The sequence below is a fragment of the Rhipicephalus microplus genome, chromosome 1 (genome assembly GCF_043290135.1).
Source record: "Rhipicephalus microplus isolate Deutch F79 chromosome 1, USDA_Rmic, whole genome shotgun sequence".
In the NCBI taxonomy this organism is placed as follows: Eukaryota; Metazoa; Arthropoda; class Arachnida; order Ixodida; family Ixodidae; genus Rhipicephalus; species Rhipicephalus microplus.
The window spans coordinates 276,243,305-276,264,375 of NC_134700.1; the positions used below are offsets into that span (position 1 = coordinate 276,243,305).

Consider the following 21,071-nt stretch of genomic DNA (forward strand, 5'->3'; position numbering starts at 1 on the left):
ATTTGTATCCGATGCGATACTTGGCAATTGTATATTAATACACCTCGATACATTCAAAAATGTGTTATTAGGTTGACCCCCCATAATGTCGTAGCGAATGGCTATGCGCAACAAGGTCTGCTTGACTTACTTCTTAAGTGTGACCAACTTTGTTTCACTTGAATGAAATATCTCTTAATTCTATAGAGGCATTGTCATTCATGTTCAAAGTTCATTAGTTGACTTACGAAGGGACTCATTTGGGCTCGATTTCGCTGCTTAACAGGCCAGCTCTTCTCTCGCAGTGGTTTATGCTATTTTTGTAATTCATGAGAGTCACTGCTCAGATGGCTGAACAATTAGCAGGTTGTCATTTAACAGCAAGAGTTTCTATAAGAAGCTCTCGCATGACGGCGCAAATATCGGTGTGCACTTTTACGTTGTCCATAAAGCCTCGTCTTTGCAACATCGAATCACCGATATACAGCAGCAGCAACGCTGGTAGTGACTTTTTTTTTTGTGGAAACCTGTGTGTATCAAGAGCAGATGAAACTGCAAAGACTTTTCATGTTCTACATATCATCTTGCGTGAAGCACTCTTTCTAAATATACTCACTAACGTGCGATCTTTTAACATTTGTCTAACGAGAGGACATGTGCATCGCAGAAGCACCCCAGACCGATTGTTATGGTCACGTGGGTGTGATTATGAAAAAGGCGGTAGTCACTCTGGTAGAGGCGAGACTTTCTATTTGGGCTAACTTGTGCCCCAAAAACTGACTGCTTCTAAGCACAAGCAAAGTGCGCCTTACACGGAAATTCGTTGGCTTTTCGTAATTTGCTGGTAATCGGCGGAACACGCTGTGTTGTATGCCTCAGTAAAATAACCTTCCAGAAATATTGCATGGAGCTCGCGTAAGAGCTCCCGAATCGACTAGAGCACTCTCGTACTATGCGTAATCATAATAATAATTGCTCAATTTTTACGCCGCAAAACCAAGATATGGTTATGAGCGACCTGTAGATGAGGGCTCCTGAAATTTTCACCATCTGGTGCTGATTACCGTGCACCTAAATCTAAGTATGCAGCGCACAAGCATTTCTCCTGCATCGAAATGCAGCCGCCGCCGCAGAGATTTGCCCGTTGTATCAACAGAGGTATTGTGAAGATTTCGAAACATTGCGGGGAGACTTGCGCCGACTGGTGCTAACAGTTTTTTTTTTTTTTTTGGTTTAAGCCCGATCACATCAATATAAAGAAATGAGAGCACGTAGCAGTATAGATCACTTAGCTGAGTAGCTCCCAGCGATTACTGTTTTGCACAGAGGTGTTACTTAATCAGAATCTCGTATCTTAAAATACACGATATACAATATTGAATTTACCGGAAAGATTGATACAGATACTCGTTTTGCAAGACGTATTGCGACACAGATGCGAAATACACAGAGTATATAAGGTATCTAAGATACATGGGAGATGTATTGCGATGCAGATGCAAGATACTCAAAGAGTGTAAGGTATCAGAGATACATGTGTATACATTCGATATTGTCCAGCACTGCATGGCGGTTGCCGTACAATGGGGTAAGGATGCAGATAGGCTCATGCAACGTGCCCCTGGTGCAATTCGAAGAAACGCAAGTGGTTTAAACTGACCTGAAGTCCCTCGTTATTGGCTTTCTCATAACTCACTGCTATTCTAAAAGCCTACAGACTGTCGCGCTGCCAAGCGGAATTCAGGCGCGTCCTCTCAAGGTTGGTCAGTACGCAGACGCTCTTTTCTTGGGATACGCTGGCTTCAGTGTTAACAACGTTAGCGAAAAACGAAAACTAACCGCCTTGCATATTTCGTGCATTAGTGAATAAACTGGACCGTCCGTAAGACGATAAATCTGATTCGTCCTTGAGAGGCGTGAAGTTTTTGTGGAGTGAAAAATGTGGCAACTGGCGCTTTCGATTATAGCCCGCAGAGTACACACATATTCGCTTTGCGAGATTTTCTGAAGCCTTGTAGTTGGTTAAATATTATCGTATGACCTTTCCAATTGAAACTTACCTTTTCTTACGTGCGTAGTATTATTGCGTGCTTTTGTAATGCATGAATTTCATAACATTCATTGTACGCGGAAATTCGCGCGGGCTCGCGATTTTTTCTCGAAAACATGGCCAATGCTGCGCCGCTTGTTTTTTATTTATTTATTTTATTTGTATACAGGTTCTGCAGGCCTGTACTTAGGCTCTAGCAGAAGGGGCAACAACAATTAAAAATAGAAAGTTGTACACCACATCACATAATCAGATGACTTATAGAGCTCTTAGCCAGCAGCGTTGTGGCAGAGAAACAATGAACATATGCATCAAACTCTATAAATAACTCACACGGCCACTGTCAACATGCTATATTCATACATAATTTAAAACTAAACTAGACAAAAAAAGCTTTAAGTTGTTTTTCAATATCTTCGGATTGAAAATCGCTTATTGCTAAAGATTTTCAGTCGGTAATAATCCTAGGGAAAAACTATTTTTGAAAGCAGTAGTACGAGATTGCGGTTATGAGAGGGAAAAAAGAGAAAAGTGAGCCCCGTAACTGTCTGCATCGGCATGCGACACCTCACCAGTAGCTCACAAGGGATGGGAGTGAGGAGAGATTAAAAGGATAGGATTAAAGGTAGAGAGAGAGAGATGCGCAAGGACAGTGAGCGACGACATAAGGGAGATAGGAAAGTTGGAAACACGGTAACAGGAGTCCGAGAACAGGGGACGCTAGGGCACCGCTAGCGAGAGCTCTTGTCGGCGGCAGGAGATGGCGTATGGCTAATCCAGTCGGCCAGAGCGGCGCTGTTGTCGGAGATCGCGAGGGCACAACCGGTAGGCACGGAATCCAGCGAGCGAGGCAGTAGTACGAGCAAAAACAGGCGCCACTGAATATTTATGGTTATGTCTTGTTTTACTAGCAGATAGATGTTTCACACAGTTGAGCAAACTTATGTAACTTTACCGGAAAGAATTTTGTGTAGAAACGTTAACCAGTTAAATTTCTTCGACATTTCAATGTTTAGATGTCATTAGGTTGCATAATTTGTGTTGGCGAATCATATCTTTTATACTCGCTAAAAATGAATCTGACCGCCTTCTGTTGAACTTTTTCAAGCAAGACAACATGTTTTTTACATTGAGGGTCCCAAACAACCAAGGCGTATTCAAGCGTATTAATTGTGTTTGTTTATAAATGGCAGCACACAGAATTCACAGGAGGTCCCCCTGACAATTTTTACTTTGGGACCTCCTTCTGTATTATATCAACTTTTTACTTCCACTGTATACAGAATGAAAGAGTATTAATGTCCCCAGTTTTTTTTTCACACTGCAAGTAATTCATTGTGAACGGGTTTCACAGCGCAACGTTGTCCGCGCCCAGATAAACGTATGAGGGGCTAGGTGTTGGTGTTATTGAAGTCGTTCGGTGGAGAGAATTCTACACAATGCTTTCAGCAGTGATGTTGAAAAGAACCATCGTGACGACGAGGATTTTTTACTGGACGTAGATGGCTGTCAACGCACCGAGAGAGATTGCGATGATGAACGATCAGCTGCTAACTCACGAGTTCGGAGTGGGTTGCACTTCACGTCACCTCGTGTATTGATGTTTTTTTCACGCTCGTAAGTCCATTTGCTTTGATTTAGTGCATATTATTCTTCGGCAAGGAGAAAATAAAAGCATTGTTTTTTTTTGTGCATTGCATGTAGCCCAATAACAGTGGATAATATGCGTTTGCTGACAGCAGCTTGGCGTACATTTCCACCAATCAGCCTAAGCGACGCAGCACTTTTGTCTCTATACTGTATGGCTTGCTGAGAAGTGGGTTTACTCATGTACTAGTGCAAAATTAATATGGTCTCGAATAATGGGTCGAAATACAAGTGCTCACTCTTTGCTACTAGGACCTGAAAAAGACCTTCGCGGAACTGGAATTATTCGGGTTAACACACTGCTGAGCCGCGAAAAACATGTGTTGCCCGACTTAGCCATCTTCGTCAAATGCATGGTTGACTTGCGCGGCGTAGCTCACTGCAGCTTCTGTTGTATGCCCGCCATATCTTGTCTTCATCTTTCCCGTAGCTGGCATGCCAACCGAACGAAATAAGTGAGCGCGATTCAACTTGTAATATCGCTGAGCGAGTGGCGAGAAATAGCGGAGGCAAGCGCTACGAACAGAAATCAATCACTTCCCATGCATGGCCTGATTTATTATTCAAAAATAAGAAATTAAAACAGACATATAAACAAAGTAAAAGTACTCTACATTGGTATCGCATTTTTTTTTATTTGTAAAAGTTTTTGAAAGCCAACAAAGGCGAACATCCACATCAACCTCACTTCGTTTAACCAGATGTTGTGATCCCCGGCAACCGCTTCGAGCGTTCGTGTTCCTTCAAACCGAAACTATAGCGCTGAGTTTCCGAGCCTTGCTTATACCGTTTATTAGTTCTTTTAATTTGTGGTCGCATGTGCTGACGAAAGATGCAGCTATAATTCCTCGGTACAGCCCATTGGTTTGTTACCCATTTTGCAATGTTCATTTGTCGAGAAAAAAAATAACAGTTGTGAAATACAAACAACTGTACGTGCTTTCAAAATAATGTTATCCCATAACTTATACTCACGTAAACAAAGAGTTCGACCGGTGATCCAGGTACGTGTGACAATGCTCGGGACGAAGCACGTCTGCTCAGGGGCCAAGGAAGGAAAGCCCTCGGCAACACGCGAGATCAACGTGCCCAGGGGTCAGGGTCGCACGGTGACGTTCCCCGTGGTGCCTCTGGCGGCTGGCGAGAGGGAAATTCGCGTAAGAGCCACCAGCAGATCAGCATGGGACGCTGTTAAAGTGAAGCTCAGGGTTGAGGTAAGTCGTCATTCCTTTTATATTTTAGCGATAAAGTGAAGACCAAGGGTAAGTATACACCAGATTTACTAACTTACAATCTATTCGTGCTCATTCCCACCGCCCGTAATAGGGAGAACCACGGGCAGCAGTGTCGTAGTTCTTGCACCTAGCATTCTGTCTCGTGCTCCCAGTGTTAAAAAAAAAACAGTCTAACCACCGTGTTCACAAACGCTCCTCGACTCGCGTTTCACCCTTCACTTGACAGAGTTGAGCACTGCGCCACCACTCGACTGAAAATGACGCTGCGCTACTCAAGAACCGCAGCAGACTATCGCCGATATGCAGTAACTTGCCGTACTTAGAGATGGCGCTCCCAACGGCTTTCTCAATTGAAGGCGAAGCGTTGAGTGAAGGGAGGTTCTAGAATACGGGGATTATTGACTCGTGTGTATAGAGTTAAGATATAACAGTCACCTGGTGCGTGAGTTCTAACACTGTGCGCCACCTGTTCCTGAGCAACTTCAATAGACTTTTGATTGGTACGCTGCCAGCACTGGTTAGCACAACTTTGTGTTGACTTTTTTTGCTGAATAATGGCTAATATTGGCTTGTGATGGCTAAATAAGTGCCAATGTTGACTAGTATCGTATAACTGCTGGTTGATGTCGCGTATTGTTGGTTATCTAATAGATATCTGTGGTGAAACAAATTTAAACATTGTCTAGCGTAGCCAATGTCGGGCAGTGTTGGTTCGTGTTATAAAAGCACCACTGGCTTCAGTAGTCTCTCACAACACCCAATTTAACGTACTCATGCACGATACGAAAGTCTACTTCCGGTCACGTGACTTCGAGCTGTTGAGGTACAAATAAACTCCGCGAAGCACCATGCACTGAAGCTCCCATAGACACCAGCGCCAGCGTTCTTTCTAGCGTACTTATAGGAAGCATAATGTTTTTTTTTTTGTCGCCCATAGCGGTGTATATCGTTCGTGACTGCTTTCTTTTCTAGACACCAGGCGTGCCCAAGACTGAAAGCTTTAACATCATCCTCGATCCACAAAATACGCTAAAGCGAACGGAACGACATTCTGCTAACTTTGAACGCAGATACAGCGGTAAGCCACAATACATTTTTTCGAAGTGTGCGGGGGGGGGGGGGGACGACTTATTGTCATGTCTGAAAATACGTACGTGGAAGACGTGAAAACACATCTTTCACTGTAGCTTGCTTTGGGCTCTCAGTTCTTCAGTTCTTGTAATTGACTCCTGTGATTGGCGTACTCATGTAAGCAAACTTCCACAAAGTAGACGCGCATGGCGCGCTTAAACACGCATGCATCTAGGAGACGCGGTGCGCGTCGGTTTACTGGTCATCGTAACGGGATAAACCTCGCGTGGGCGACTTCTACCGTGCCTCGCTAGCGCGAACGCTGCCTGGGACTAGCATTTATCGCTGTTTTCGTGATTTCCTAATTATTTTTTTTTCTTTTGGCATTGTACATTAAGAAACGGGCAGGGCCATTGAATTTTCAGATTTCTTTAACGTTTTGCCACAAACTGCACTAAAAGTGGATGCTCTTTAACGAAACTAGAGCCCAGTGAAATTGGTTAGTTCTGAAATAATCGCCCTGTATTGGTTATACTTCAACCAGGGGTATAGCCAGAAATTTTTCCGAATTGTAAGAGAGGGAGGGGGTAGATTTTAAGCATAGTTTATGTACATTTGTTCACGCATTTTTATGTCGGCGTATATACACTCGCAAAACTGAAAAAAAAAAACTTTGGTGTGGTTTGCCCTCTCACGAAACATGTAGTCAGGCGACTAAAGCAACCTAAATCCACATAATGCCTAGTGGCATGACACGCTCACGTTTTGTGTAACTACTTCTGTGCCTAAAATCACACGACATGTGCTTTCGAAAACATGTGACAACTGTTCAGGGGAATGACGTCACTTGAGAGCACTTAAGTACTGTATAGTGTCGGGGCTGAAATCACGTGGTATAAGCAGCAGCTGGACACGTGACTAAGATAATGTAACATCACGTGACCACTACAACGTGACTAACGTCAGGTAAGATCCCGTAACTGCTTGTCACGCGATATGTGTTCCCGCCATAAACCATGTAACCCTTCACGTGACTCAAAATTACGTATCACGTAACAGCTACACTCTAAAAAAAGAGCGAGTAAAAATGGGGTCTTTTTGTCCCACAACAATAATCGTCATCTATATTGCGTTCCATCCTTGCGCTATCGCCCCGCGCCCGGTACATTCCCGTCACGATCGACATGCCCATTATCAGGGTTGCATTGCATTCTCGATAGGAAAGTGGCCAGCGCCGAGTTTTCAAGAAAGGAAGCATACGCTAGCCTAATGACGATTATTGTTGTGGGACAAAAAGACACCCTTTTTACTCAATATTTTTTAAGAGTGTAGCTGTATTTTCACCAAAGCCGCGTAACATGAAGGAAGGAGCGTGTTCTCGCCAGAAATACGACACGTAACAGCTATAGTCACATATAACTAAATAGAAGGCGTTGCTAGGCTAGTTCGGACATTGTCTGAAAATAAAAGCCGAGAGAGAGTGTCTTACTGTCTGATGTGTTCCATCTTTTCGCGACCTGCTTTTCATTTTTAGACGTAACTTAAGTCGGGTAACATCTAGTCACCTGGCTGAAATCTCGTAGCATTACGTAACTATACACATGACTAATTTCTTGACAACTAGTCGTGTGATTAGGAGCACGTAACATCACGTCACAACTAATCACTTGACATGTTCCTGCTAAAACCACTCCACACGTGCTAAATATCGGTAAATGGCCAAAAACCAGATGAGGATAGTCAAGCCTAAGATTACTTAGTACTATTAGCCAAAAACATAAGTTAGTAACAAAAGCTTGGCATCACTAGCAAAAATTTTAAAAAAAAGCTGTGGTATACGCCGGACACTAGCTCCGCAGTTGGTTCTATGCTTTGTGCTGCACTTTCTTTTTTAACTTTAGGATAATCAGTCTAATAAATAACTTTATTATTACCGTTATGCATCCTTTTATGCAAATATAAATGTTAGTCACCCCTTCTTATTATCTGTCTTTCGCCTCGAATGTTAATGGAGCAAGTTACTAGGCGTTACGACACGACAGTGCAAGTACATTTGTTTTTATGCGATAGCATTAAAAGCTCGTTTCGCTGAAATTCCGGCGTTGGCGTTGGTGCTGGTTGTGAGCGAAAAATCATCGTCTCAAGCGTGACCGAAAAAATCGAGAACGAAGTAAATGAAATAAATCACTACGCAATTTAGTACCGAACTGAATTGCGTGATTGCAGCCCACTTGTCTCCTCTGTGTCTGTAAGACAAATTGTTTAGTGCACTACGAGTTATTGTATCTGCAGTAGTAATAGTTGTAGTGGTAGTAGTTGTAAGAGTAGTTATTGTTTGTCACCGTTAATGTTTTTGTGGAACTTGACCTGACTTCGAAATTGTTGCTCCAATGCACGTGCTTGGACACTGTTACCACGTGAGGTGCTCCATGCATTTGTCAAGCTTCCAAAACTTGCCACGCACTTTTCCCCCTACCTTATTTGGTTCAAATCGTTCGATTCTCATGCCCCAATCGCAGAAACCATTGCTCTCAGAGAAGGTCACCTCGTACAGATCCCGGGAGCACACAGGTATCCCAAGGAAGTCGTGCCGGGATCTGAACGCTGTGAAATCGACATTGTTGGTGAGGCGGCACTCTTTTTCTTCCTGTTACAGCACATCCTCCCTTCCACATCTTTTCAAGTTCGCCGCAGTGGTATAAAGCGATTACTGCGCTCGGCTGCAGACACCAAGGCCACGGGTTCGATTCCGGTTGTGTCGGTCGCGTTTCGGTGCAGACGAAGTGGTAGAGGCCAGCGTACAGCTGTGCGTTGTCATTTAAAAGAGCACCAGGTGGGCAAAACTTTCGGAGCTTTCACCTATACGGCGTCTCTCAAAGTCGTATCAACATTTTGGTACGTGAAAGCACAGATAATATTATTGTGAACACTTTTTGAAGAGAACTGTATAATAATCTTTAAATATAACTAATTTTATAAGGCAGAGTGTGCAGACATGGACAGGAGAAAGAAGTCCCCACACCACAGATTCCGACTAAAAAGTGAAGATACCAACAAAGGGGTGAAGGAAAGAATGCACGAAAACTTGTTCGGGAGTGCCCACGCAAAAGGCCAACAAATCAATCCAGCACACGTGAAAGATACACTGTTAAGCCATTTGATTTCATCTTTATGCAAATTAGTCAAGTGTGGCTCTTGCATGCGCTACCACTATTATCGATCGAAGGGTGGCTCGTATACGCCATCGAAGGGCGGCTCATAAGCCAGAACTGACTTCTTTCTTAAGTCCGCGTTTGCGTTCCCCAACTTTTAAAATGAATACTATGCCAACTGCCTCGGCTCTCTTATTGTAAAGTGCAATTAAGATCGAAATTGTTAAGATGCAATGCATATCCAATTTTATAGAAGCATTGCATATGTGTTAGCATCAAAAATTCTCGTTTTAACAGAGCCCACTGATGTTTCGCACAAGAAAGTGCGATGCAATATCTAAAGCATCGAAATTGGATGAGTCGGTTCGTCAGTCTTGAACTGGTATAGCGTATTACGGTAAAGAATAAATGGCCGCGAGCAGACCAGCACAAGAGGACAGAGCACTTTCTTAATGCCTGTAAGGCTCTATACCACCTAACCTAACCTAACCTAATCGTAAGGCGTTGTACCAGTTGAAGTACGATGTGTCATTTAGATTTTGTTCACTTAACACTTACCACAAATCGCATTGAGTTTAAGAAAGACGTCGAAGAACTTTCACTGTTTAATTACTGATATTTAATGATCATGTGCTGAATATTGCTCCAAGTGAGGAGCTTCGCCCAGAATCTTCTAAGTTATCTAAGTCAACTATGTTATCTCAATCATCAATCATATCACTATAAATCAATCAATATAAATTATCAATCAATCAATATCTCAATCAAAATCAATTATCTAAAAGTCTGGCGACTCGAACCGCCCGTTTCAGTAACCGTCTTGTTAACTGCTTGTCAACAAACACACCAACATTTCTGTACATAATCGCCGTTTATGTTGGCCGGCATAGCATTCCATAACTCGGGTTGCCTTCGAAATTACTTTGATCTATGATTATTGCTGGAACGATGTTGCAAAATGACAGTGTTTGTAGAATGCTGTGGCATAGAACGAGTGATGAACACTACGTATTATTCTTTTTTTTCCTTGTTGTTTGTTCGGCACGTTTCGAAATGCGTCGCGATCTTCGCTCGAGAGTTTTAATGTGTTACACGTGTGCGCATTGCAGGCAACGACATGGGCGCTGCGCTGGAGGCATCAATCAAGAACCCCGATACCTTGCTTAAAATGCCATCGGGCTGTGGTGAACAGACCATGATTGGTCTAGCGCCAACGCTGTATGCCTACGAATATTTGAAAACTGCCAATCTAATTTCTCCCCAAGACGAGAACAGAGCACTCGACTTCATTCGAAAAGGTACTTATGGAATGTTGTGTCATGTATGAAAAACAAGTACCTAGTGCTGATGCACTAACAAGTACCTAGTGCTGATGCACTACCTGAGTGATGCTTGTTCAGCTCATAATACAAGAATCATCCGGTTTCACTAGGCTATTTAATTTGTCGGAAACCATCTCTATGTTGCCTTAAACACTGAATATAAAAAAAAACTGATGCAACTTCGCACTATTGGTGCTAAACGTGAAGGGAGTGCCTTCTTTGTTTCTCTCTAATTTTTTTCCTTCCTCCTCTCTTTCTTTCTTGCTTACTTTTGCGACTTTTTTGTGTTTTATTTCTATCTATTCCTATTTTATTTCTTTTTGCCTTCTTTTTCTTTCTATTTGTCACTCGTTTCCTTTATTTCTACTCTATTTCTATTTCTCATTTGCTTGCTTGCTCAGGCTCCTTAAGTGACGTCGCTTGATATCGTCATCAAGGCACCCGAAGAACAGGTGAAGAAGACTTCTGCTTGGCGTGAGCGAGCGCTCAGTATGCTACACAGATGGATGTATACTGTATGTGACTTCGTTTGCATTGCGCCAAGCGTCAACGGAACCATGCGACAGCCCAGCCCCCTAAAGGGCTCCGCCATTAAGAGGGAATTAGCGCTGCTCGTTAGACAAAAGTACTATTTATGCCAGGAGAGGCATCGCTTTCAACTTCGTAATAATACTTGTTGCTGAGCCAGTTGGCACGTGTTTAATGGAATGCGCCCTTTCGAAGAGCGGAGCTAATTTCGCACGGCTGCGCCTGACGACACATGTCGCTAACCATGACGAGCTCTGGTTTTCATATACACCCACAGATGGCGTAACTGCTTTGGTCGCGGACGAAGCGGTAGCCCCATCTTGTAACAGGGAAGGGCAGCTCGAGAGTGATTATGGTCTATTCCATGTTTGTTAGCGGCGGTAGGCGCATTCGACACAGTGACGCGCTTGTAGTGACGTCGTAGTGCGCAGGCTCCGCCCACTTTAGGGTGCCTCGATGAGGCGCACGCACATCCTGGCACCCTATAGTCCAGCTCGAAGCTCGCCATCGCCCTCTATGGTAGACGCGGGAGGCTCCCCGACACGCATAAAAAAGTAAAAACTGCCTCCATGCCGACACGTTGTGCTCGGAGTGTGCCAGTTGTCACGTGATGATCATACAGGGTGGTGGTGAGTTTCGAGGTCAACGGGGTCGCCGCGCCGCGATGTCGCTATACAATCGTCTCACTGTGTCGGCGGCTCCGACCACTCGCGATAGCAATGACCGTAGTGACATGGGCTGTCACACGTGTCTTCACACGCTTGTCTGCAGGTAATGTAATTGCGGTCACCCACACAAAATCACAGAATATCACATGGGAAACATAGAGCTTCCTTAATGTACACTAGAGGGAACTCTGGCGCTAGTGTCTATGGGAGCTGCAACGCATGGCGCCTCAGCGAGCATGGGAATCGTGGGTAGTACATGGCTTCGCCTATGGTCTTGGCACTTTCCATTTTTTCGGGTTTGGCGTGGCTCGAAGCTGCTTTGTCACAAAACAACAATCGGCAAATGTTCAGCATTTGCGCTTCAACACCTTAATCCTTTAGGCTTACCATTTCAAATGGGCTCACGAAGTTCAACATGTTGCATTCTTTCCATCGAAACAAAAGCGAAACACAGCAATAAACGAAAGCAAAAGTGCGATTCACCGCCCGCAAGTACAAAGACTAGGCAAATTCGTGTACTATACCATCATTCTCATGGTCGCTGAACGATCGCAGCGCCGGAGTCTCTTCTCGTTCATTTTAGGAAACACTATATGATGAGAAACACCAGAGATCCGCAGCTCCGCTGTTTCTGCGGATACCCCACAAGGTGAAGGTCAGGTAAGATTCGTTTTGTAGCCGCCTTTAACGCGAGAATTCTAGACCCTTATACAGCCATTTAACATCAGTCTTTTTCACATTTGACACCATGTACTGGCACGTTGTGGCTATATCAAATCGCTGTTGCACCGATACACATCATATATCATCATCATAGTTCGTTTAGAGTCATTTATGTTGTGTTTATGCAGTTTGGGTGTGTGTGCGTGTGTGTGTGTGTGTGTGTGTTCAAGAAAGCCGCAGAAAGGGGGATAGGTTCGGTCGATGCCAAGATTTGTGTTTTTTGAGATGTGGGTACGCGAAATAAATAAAATGTTTTTATAAGTTGGGATAGAAATTTGAACGTTTACTTACAGAATGTTTATTTCTGCATTATATTACATGGAACGAATTCAGCCGATAGCTATTCAGTTGTTGATTTAGAAGGCAGTACGGATGGTTCATTGCGTGACCATACTTCCCCCTGTAGATTGAAAAAAAAAAAAAAGGTCTTGCCCTGTTAATGTGTGCAGGCATGTTCTAACTATTGTAGGCCCGTGTGCTCAGATTTGGGTGCACGTTAAAGAACCCCAAGTAGTCGAAATTTCCGGAGCCCTCCACTATGGCGTCTCTCATAATTATATAGTGGTTTTGGGACGTTAAACCCCAGATATCAATCAATCAAGGCTTGTTCTAACGATTACTTTGTTACCCCAGTCTCACAGACGTAAACATTTTAGAGAAATATTTTGTGTTACGTTTATTTAGAAAAGGCGCTCGGTGCACGGGGCCTGGCCACGTTATGTGTGGTATACAGTATCGTGGCGTCACGGCAGCTCACAAGAGGGTAGCGCACATTTTTATGTCCCGTGTACTAAACAACGTTTTAAATTGTGCGCTGACGGTGTGAGTGGCATGGGCAAAGTAAACTCTGAAAACTAAGCCTTATCACACTAAAGTTCCCGGTGGCCGAGACCACTGCACACACTATAGCATCTTAACCGCACCTATACCCCGACTGAAAGTATGTAATCGCTCTTTCTCACTAGGGTATCAGCGTATTCTCACTTTCCGAAAACCGGACGGATCATTCGCAGTGTGGACGAATCACGCATCCAGTTTGTGGTGAGTACACTTTCATTACTGCATGTCGCTGTAACCATGTGCTTGGGGCCTCATAGGTAGGTCCAATAGCAGCTATTGCGAGTACATCGCAAGCCGAGCTTAGGCTAAAATTTAACGCATGGGTTTAAAGAAGTGAGCTACAAAGCAACAGGTTGACGTGAACAACTGCTTATAAAGTCTAGGCTGAATATCTTCGTTTTGTAAAGGCAATAATCAAAGATAATGTTGAGACTTTTGCTTTAAATTGGCAGTCTAAAGGTTCGCTAAAAAGTCACTAATCACTACTGAGGAATATCACGGTGATTGATTGGTTTATTTATTTTTGATTGATTGATTGCTAAGAAGTCACTAATCACTACTGAGGAATATCACGGTGATTGATTGGTTTATTTATATTTGATTGATTGATTGGATGTTTGCCATTAGTATCACCATGACTTTAGCTGCGAAAAAGCCTCACTTTTTTCGAGCGAGATCACTTGGAACGCGACCTAGTGTATTTATTCTGATGTACCTAACTTTCATTTTTTTTATTTTGCTCTGAAAGAGAAAGCCAGCGCCATGCAGCGGTACCAAAGTGTCTTAAAAAACATATAATAATTCGAAGCGTGAACGTGGACAGTGTTTGTTTTACTCCTCTCCGCTTTCGCAAAATGACATGACCCACAATAAACTTCACACATCGGCATCGCAGGCTCACAGCCTTCGTGGTGCGAAGCTTGTGCGAAGCGAGCAAGTCTGTTCACATTGACGGAAACGTGCTCACCAAAGGCCTCAGCTACATCCTAACCCAACAGCAGCAAGACGGCAGCTTCCACGACATTTATCGGCTACACCACGGTGATCTCCTGGTATGTACGTCCTCCTATTGCGCAACCTTGCCACGCTTATCCATTGGAGACAACATTCGCAAATATAACGTTTTTTTTTTTTTTTCGGGCTATAGTTGGTTCATTTTCTACAGAAGGAATAAGGCACAAGCTAGACGGATACAAGAAGAGACACGGACGAAGGCCTACTAACAACTGATCTTTTTCGAAGAAAAATGGGAATACATATAGGCAAGTGTTTCGACAGCGCTCATCGCATGGTGTTCTTAAAAGCGATAAACACTGCACGTGACGGCATATCCTTAACAAAAATAGTAATATGGTCAACGACACTTGGTGTAATGTAAATTTTTTATATGAATGCGGAATGTCGTTTTTAGAAGCACTGGTTTGAAATAACTCCTCGCATTATGTGTAATTCCTACCGCGCATGATTAAAAAGCAGAATAGTTGTTCTTTTTAATTGGTGGCACTGTCTTATGTGTTTGAAGATTTGGTTGTTGTAATCTCCGCAATATTTGTTTCGGTTTTGTGTTACTTTGCTTTACACCACGTGTAGTCAGCATATTTCTATTTTTATAGATATGCCATCTCGTATAACTTCGATCGCTTTTAAGAATACCGCGAGATTAGAACTGTCAAAATGCTTGCTTATATCTATTTCCTTTTTTCTTAGAATTAAATCAATTGTTAGTAGGCGTTCGTCTCTGCCTCTCTTGTTTGAGTCTGGCTTGCACCAAAACACTCACAAGAACATTCACAATAACGTGTATACACGTTATTTTAGTGCTTATAAGCACTAAAATTGCCGAATCTATCATATCGTATAGCATCTCATATAACATTAGCAACATCATCTGGGCAATGACCGACATTCCATACTTAAGAAAATCTTCAGGATCCTTCATAAAATCTTCAGTTTTATTGTACATGTAACTTTTAGAGAAACAAACAAGACAAAGAAATAAAGTAAGCCCTTCAAATGAAAAGTATATAAAAAAATCAGAGCATATCCACGGAGTGAATGATAAGCGGGACGAAACGTCCGTACGTCCATTCGTCGTTCTGTCCATCCGTACGTCCGTCCGTGTACTGGTCCGTGCGTCCGCCCGTGCATCCATCTGTGCGTTCGTTCGTCTGTCTGTGCGTCCATCTGTTCGTACATATGCCTGTCCATCCGTTCCTTTTAAATGAAAAGTCTAGAAAATATCAGAGCATATCCACGGAGCGAATGATTATGAGAGGGGCGAAACGTCCGTGCGTTCATTCGTGCTTCTGTCCGTCCACCCGTTCGTGTATAGGTCCGTGCGTCCACATGTGCGTCCATCTTTGCGTTCGTCCGTGTGCCCGTCCGTTCATCCGTCTCTCTGTGCGTCCAGCCGTCCGTCCATGTGTCTGTCCATCCGTTCGTTCGTCTGCCTGCCTGTTTGTCCGTCCGTCTATCCCTGTATGTGTCCTTCCGTCCGTGTATGCGTCTATGCGCGCGATCGCATTTGAGAATGCAGACGGTGCGCAGGTAACACCGACGAGACGCGAGCCAAGGAAGCCCAGGGCAAACTTCTTGAACGCGCTCGCCGCTCTGCTTCGTTCATTCCCCTCCAATGATCCGCCATGTATGGCGAGAATGCGTGGTTGCTTGGAAGAGGAAGAAGACACTATTTTCTGCAGCCCTTGCGGGAGCACGACTCAGAGCCTTGTAGGGAATGGGAGGAGGGGGAATAAAAAGAATATAGGACGGATATATATAGAAAAAGAAGTGGGACAGGCAAGCGACCAAAAAAGTAGATAGGAAAGTTGGACGCATGTCGAAGAAGTCCGAAAATGGGGCCCCACACGACGAGAACTTCACGTCTTCAGGAGGTCGCGGGGGGTGAACCAGTCGGCGAGAGCTACGCTGGTGTCATAGTTCGCTGGTGGCGCAACTGGTTAGCTTGAAATTCTCTGATCTGCTCACGTACGGCGACTATATATCCAGGAGAGTGTGCGAGTAAGTGTGAGGGAAGCACTCCTTCCTCGCGCATGCAGGCACAACCCGCACAACAGCCAATTGGAGAGTAGGGGTTCAGCGCCATCTAGAATATTCTCACTCAAATGCAGTTTGTACGTACTTCTATGAGACAGCGCCGTCTGTAATACTAATCCAGAGATACCGCCTTCCTCTTTTTTTTTTTTCTCGTTTCTTCTTCTCTCGGTTACGCCGCACGCAGAACAAGGTTAGACTAAAAGGAGCTTCGCCTCTTAAAATGACTGACGATTCAGAGTGCTTAGTGTTCTGCTATGGGAGAATCTACTGCTCTTCCTAAAAGGCCAATTTTTTATATCCATGAAAGCTGATCAGTTTGTGTTTAGAAAAAGTGGTTGACAATTTAGAGTACTTGGTACTCTACTATGGGAGAGCAAAAAGCCGTCCCGACAAAAAGACATTTATTTTTGTGTTTAGAATAAATGTACGACAATTGAGAGTACAATGTACTCTACTATGGGAGAGCAATGAGCTGTCCCAGGGCAAATGGTCGTTACTGACTGATGCAGAGAAGATTCTTTGACATTGCTGTACTACGTGAAGATCTCACCTTGTCTCTTCTATATCCCAGGGCGGCGTCACGGGTCCACTTCCACTGACGGCGTACTCTCTGCTTACCCTTCAAGAATGCACCAAAGATGGTGTCGAGGTGAGCTTGAAATTGAACTTAAAACCTACTACGTTTTATTTTTATAGCCAAAGCTGGGAAATTGACAAAAGAACTTTTGTTGTTCATAAGCGTTGAGTATTTGCCTAGCTAGTTCATCACTGTGAAATCGATCAGCTGCAGAAAGCGCAAAACAGGAAAAGCGTTGTGGGCAGGATAAGAGCTCTGTCCACAACATTCCATCATGTTAAGAGTTTTGAGTCGCTCAGTGATCTCACAAAAACATATGCTTTGTCAGAACAGTTATGAGATTCTCCCATTACTTATCTCCAAGAAAAGTTGCCTCCTCATACGAAAGGTGGTGCGTATTAGATGTTTAAAGGAAGGATTTAAGGTTAGTAGCTTTAGCGGCCATTTGGATTTTTTTGTACTAACCAGACTAAAAAATGTGCAGGCTTTAAGCACAGGCAAATAAACCAGACTTCACTCGGTGACAGGGATCACTCGTTGCCCCAATGCTCGCCGTAGATTGTGCGGTGTCATGGGCGAACGCATCCTGCTGTATACATTTGTAGCTCAAACAAATATATTAGTATTGTTATTTCATAACTTGCCAGGTTGGGTGCGCAGCAATATGGCACAGATGTCAGCCATCTCGGCTGGTCCAGCCTTTGCGCACGCCTCAGATTGACTTCAAGGTAGGGCGCATGGGCGGAGGAAAAAAACTGAGTGGGCTATTGAGGGTATGCAGTGCCTAGAATGTGTTTAGTAGTTGCCCCGCCGCGGTGGTCTAGTGGCTAAGGTACTCGGCTGCTGACCCGCAGGGCGTGGGCTCAAATCCCGGCTGCGGCGGCTGCATTTCCGATGGAGGCGGAAATGTTGTAGGCCCGTGGGCTCAGATTTGGGTGCACGTTAAAGAACCCCAGGTGGTCTAAATTTCCGGAGCCCTCCACTACAGCGTCTCTCATGATCATATAGTGGTTTTGGGACGTTAAACCCCACATATCAATCAATCATCAATCAAGAATGTGTTTAGTAAACTATTAAGGCGGTAATATCTTCCGTTATTGCTCTTACGCTACATCTGCCGAGGTGTGCATACAATTAACTAAAAAACAGGTTCATAGGCGTACCAGCAGGGAAGGGGGGCAAAAGGAACGCGAGCCCCCCCCCCCCACACACACACATTTAACAGCGGTCGCTTTTGGCTGCATGCTAGGGAACCAACAAGTAAGGTGAAGTTTTTTGCCAACATTTACGCTATGATGATTTTTCTTGTAGGTTCTTTGCGGTGCGAGTCGCGTAAGCGACGTTTTCGCGTCTTGCGCTATAGTATTGCAGAGGAGGCAAGCGCTGCACAGGGGCCCCATATTATTAGGCCACTTCTTCATGCTTTCATTCCGCTGTGACTTGTTGATGCAGTTACGGAGTAAAACAAGCAAACTTTTTATAGACTGGAATACAATTTTCTTCGAAAAGGCCATAACGTCACCACTGCTCTGTCGAAGCTGTTGCGAGCCGATGACTGAGACGAATCGTTTTTGATGCTGAAATTCTCACGCTCTGAAATGCCAAAAATTGTTTCCGCTTTAGTATCTGATAAACCTGATCAGCCTTACTTATGGTAACTTGGAAGTTGGAGCTATATCAGCAGTAAAACACGAAAGTAAAACGCACCTTTACAAATTTTATTGAATATTTACTGTACATTGATAAATGAGGGTTCGCTGAATGTATGTTCTGTGTTTGGAAGCTACAGCCCCGTTTAACGTTTATATATGTGTCCTCGTTGACGCTTGGTACATCTCCACCCCGATGACTAACATTCATGATAAATTTCAAAAATAAACTATTGTGGTATCTGTAGATGTTAACCGCCAAAGCATAATCAGAGAAAGAGAGAGGGGCGAGATAGCCAGATGGGCGTCGCATATTGGACGCAGAAATTGGGATAAGGCACCATTCCTCGGTCTCGGCCTTGGCCTTTTAAATTGTGTGATTGAACATTGTGGTATTTAATGGAGGGCATCGTGTCACCTCTGTGTATGATGTCTTATCAAAGTGCTAGTGCCTCAATGAAGTTCTCTCAGTCTGCACGTATATATATATATATGTGTGTGTGTGTGTGTGTGTGTGTGTGTGTGTGCGTGTGCGTGTGCGTGTGTGTGTGTGTGTGTGTGTGTGTGTGTGTGTGTGTGTGTGTGTGTGTGTGTGTGTGAGAGAGAGAGAGAGAGAGAGAGAGAGATCTAACATGTGAGATGTGAGATCTTTCTTCTTATTTACATTCCATTGGTTCTAATAACTTCCCCTGTACATTCCTTGGCATTATTGTCTGTTAGATCTCATTAATATTCTGTTAGAAAACGGAAAAAACGAGCCCTTAGGTATACACTTCTTTCCCTTATTTCATGGAACGAGGGTCTCGTACTGGCAGACTTGGTGTGTTTAGGTTGTATAAGAGGGACAATTAATCAGCTGCCCGCTCATAACAAGTTCACGTGCTACGTGACGCCAAACATGCGCATAAGAGTGTTTTCACACTCGTCGTTTGGCTTATAGATGGCGCTGACTGTCACTCCTACTTCTAAATTCACATATAAACCCAAAAAAGTGGATGGAGGGAAGGCCGCTGTGGTAGCTCAGTGGTTAGAGCATCGAACGCGTTATTCGAAGGTCGTAGGTTCGATTTCTGCTCACGGCTGGTTATTTTTTCATCCACTTTACTTTCTTCTTATTTACATTTCATTGCTACTAATAACTTCCTCTGTACATTCTTTGGCATTACTGTCTGTTAGATCTCATTAATATTGTGTTAAAACACGGAAAAAACGAGCCCTTATGTATACACTTCTTTACCTTATTTCATTGAACGAGGGTCTCGTACTGGCAGACTTGGTGTGTTTAGATTGTATTAGAGGGACAATTAATCAGCTGCCCGCTCATAACAAGTTCACGTGCTACGTGACGTTAAACATGCGCATAAGAGTGTTTTCACACTCGTCGTTTGGCTTATAGATGGCGCTGACTGTCACTCCTACTTCTAAATTCACATATAAACCCAAAAAAGTGGATGGAGGGAAGGCCGCTGTGGTAGCTCATTGGTTAGAGCATCAAACGCGTTATTCGAAGGTCGTAGGTTTGATTCCTGCTCACGGTTGGTTATTTTTTCATCCACTTTTTTTTCTTCTTATTTACATTCCATTGGTTCTAATAACTTTCCCTGTACATTCCTTGGCATTACTGTCTGTTAGATCTCATTATTATTGTGTTAAAACACGGAAAAAACGAGCCCTTAGGTATACAGTTCTTTCCCTTATATATATATATATATATATATATATATATATCTCAGCTGATGAGTGAGGTAGGTCTGCACCCCCTTCTCGCAAAAGAGCTGGTACGCCACTGAACAGGTCGCACACCACGGGCAGCCAATCTGCCCCAAACAACACCACAAGCCGTAAACCGCACCATTGAAGGATGCCTGAATAACGGGATATAAAGCTGAGGGCTCGCCCTGAAGGCTAGCTCTGTACAGTCTGACTAAAGGAAGGCCCCACCAAAGTACGAAGCTTGGCATTTGTCTCACGGAAAGGGCAGCAATATACGAGACTGACTTTGTAGCACCTACCTCCCTATTCGAAGCTGCAGGACTCGTTCAATAAAGTCAATTTGCCTCATGTTCCACGGCTAGTAAGTTGTAACGAAGCACTTCTCAGCAGGAGCATTAGAATAAGTGAACAGAAAAGGGACCATATAAATAAAGAATTTGAGTCAGCGTTTGAAACGGGCCTCTGCAGGCTTGTGGCTCCACCTGAAATTCTGCGTGCCGTGGATGTACATGCAAGGCAGCTGGTCGAGAAGGCGACACAGCGATCATTTGCCCTTCCTTAAAGGGACCCTGAAACGGTTCTGACAATAATTTACAAATACATTGGGTCAGTAGAACAACTCTCAAGGATGATTTAGAGACTGATTTGAGCCCACTGCACAAACATTGTAATTTATTATAACACTTTCAAGCAGCGAATCGCTCCGGATCACTGCAGATCGCTCTTTGGCCCCGGCTTCACGTAGATGGCACCCCTGGGCTGACCCACCCAGGGGAAATCGGCAGTCGCCTTTTCCTATCTCTCTCTTCCTACATCTTCGTCTTCATCTCTACTTTTTATCTGTCCTGTCCTCTCCTCTTTTT

At 43.9% G+C, this 21,071-nt stretch overlaps 1 protein-coding gene across 1 annotated transcript in view; it reads left to right on the forward strand.

Annotated features, from left to right (window-relative positions):
* The window catches only part of LOC119188219 (venom factor-like), a 121,951-nt gene that overhangs the window by 45,558 nt on the left and 55,322 nt on the right, over nucleotides 1-21,071 (forward strand). The window contains exons 20-26 of the mRNA XM_037436152.2: nucleotides 4,681-4,890; nucleotides 5,884-5,989; nucleotides 8,502-8,606; nucleotides 10,244-10,432; nucleotides 13,341-13,416; nucleotides 14,111-14,267; nucleotides 16,841-16,918. Coding sequence (XP_037292049.2) covers nucleotides 4,681-4,890; nucleotides 5,884-5,989; nucleotides 8,502-8,606; nucleotides 10,244-10,432; nucleotides 13,341-13,416; nucleotides 14,111-14,267; nucleotides 16,841-16,918 — 921 coding nt within the window. The remainder of the gene's footprint in view (nucleotides 1-4,680; nucleotides 4,891-5,883; nucleotides 5,990-8,501; nucleotides 8,607-10,243; nucleotides 10,433-13,340; nucleotides 13,417-14,110; nucleotides 14,268-16,840; nucleotides 16,919-21,071) is intronic.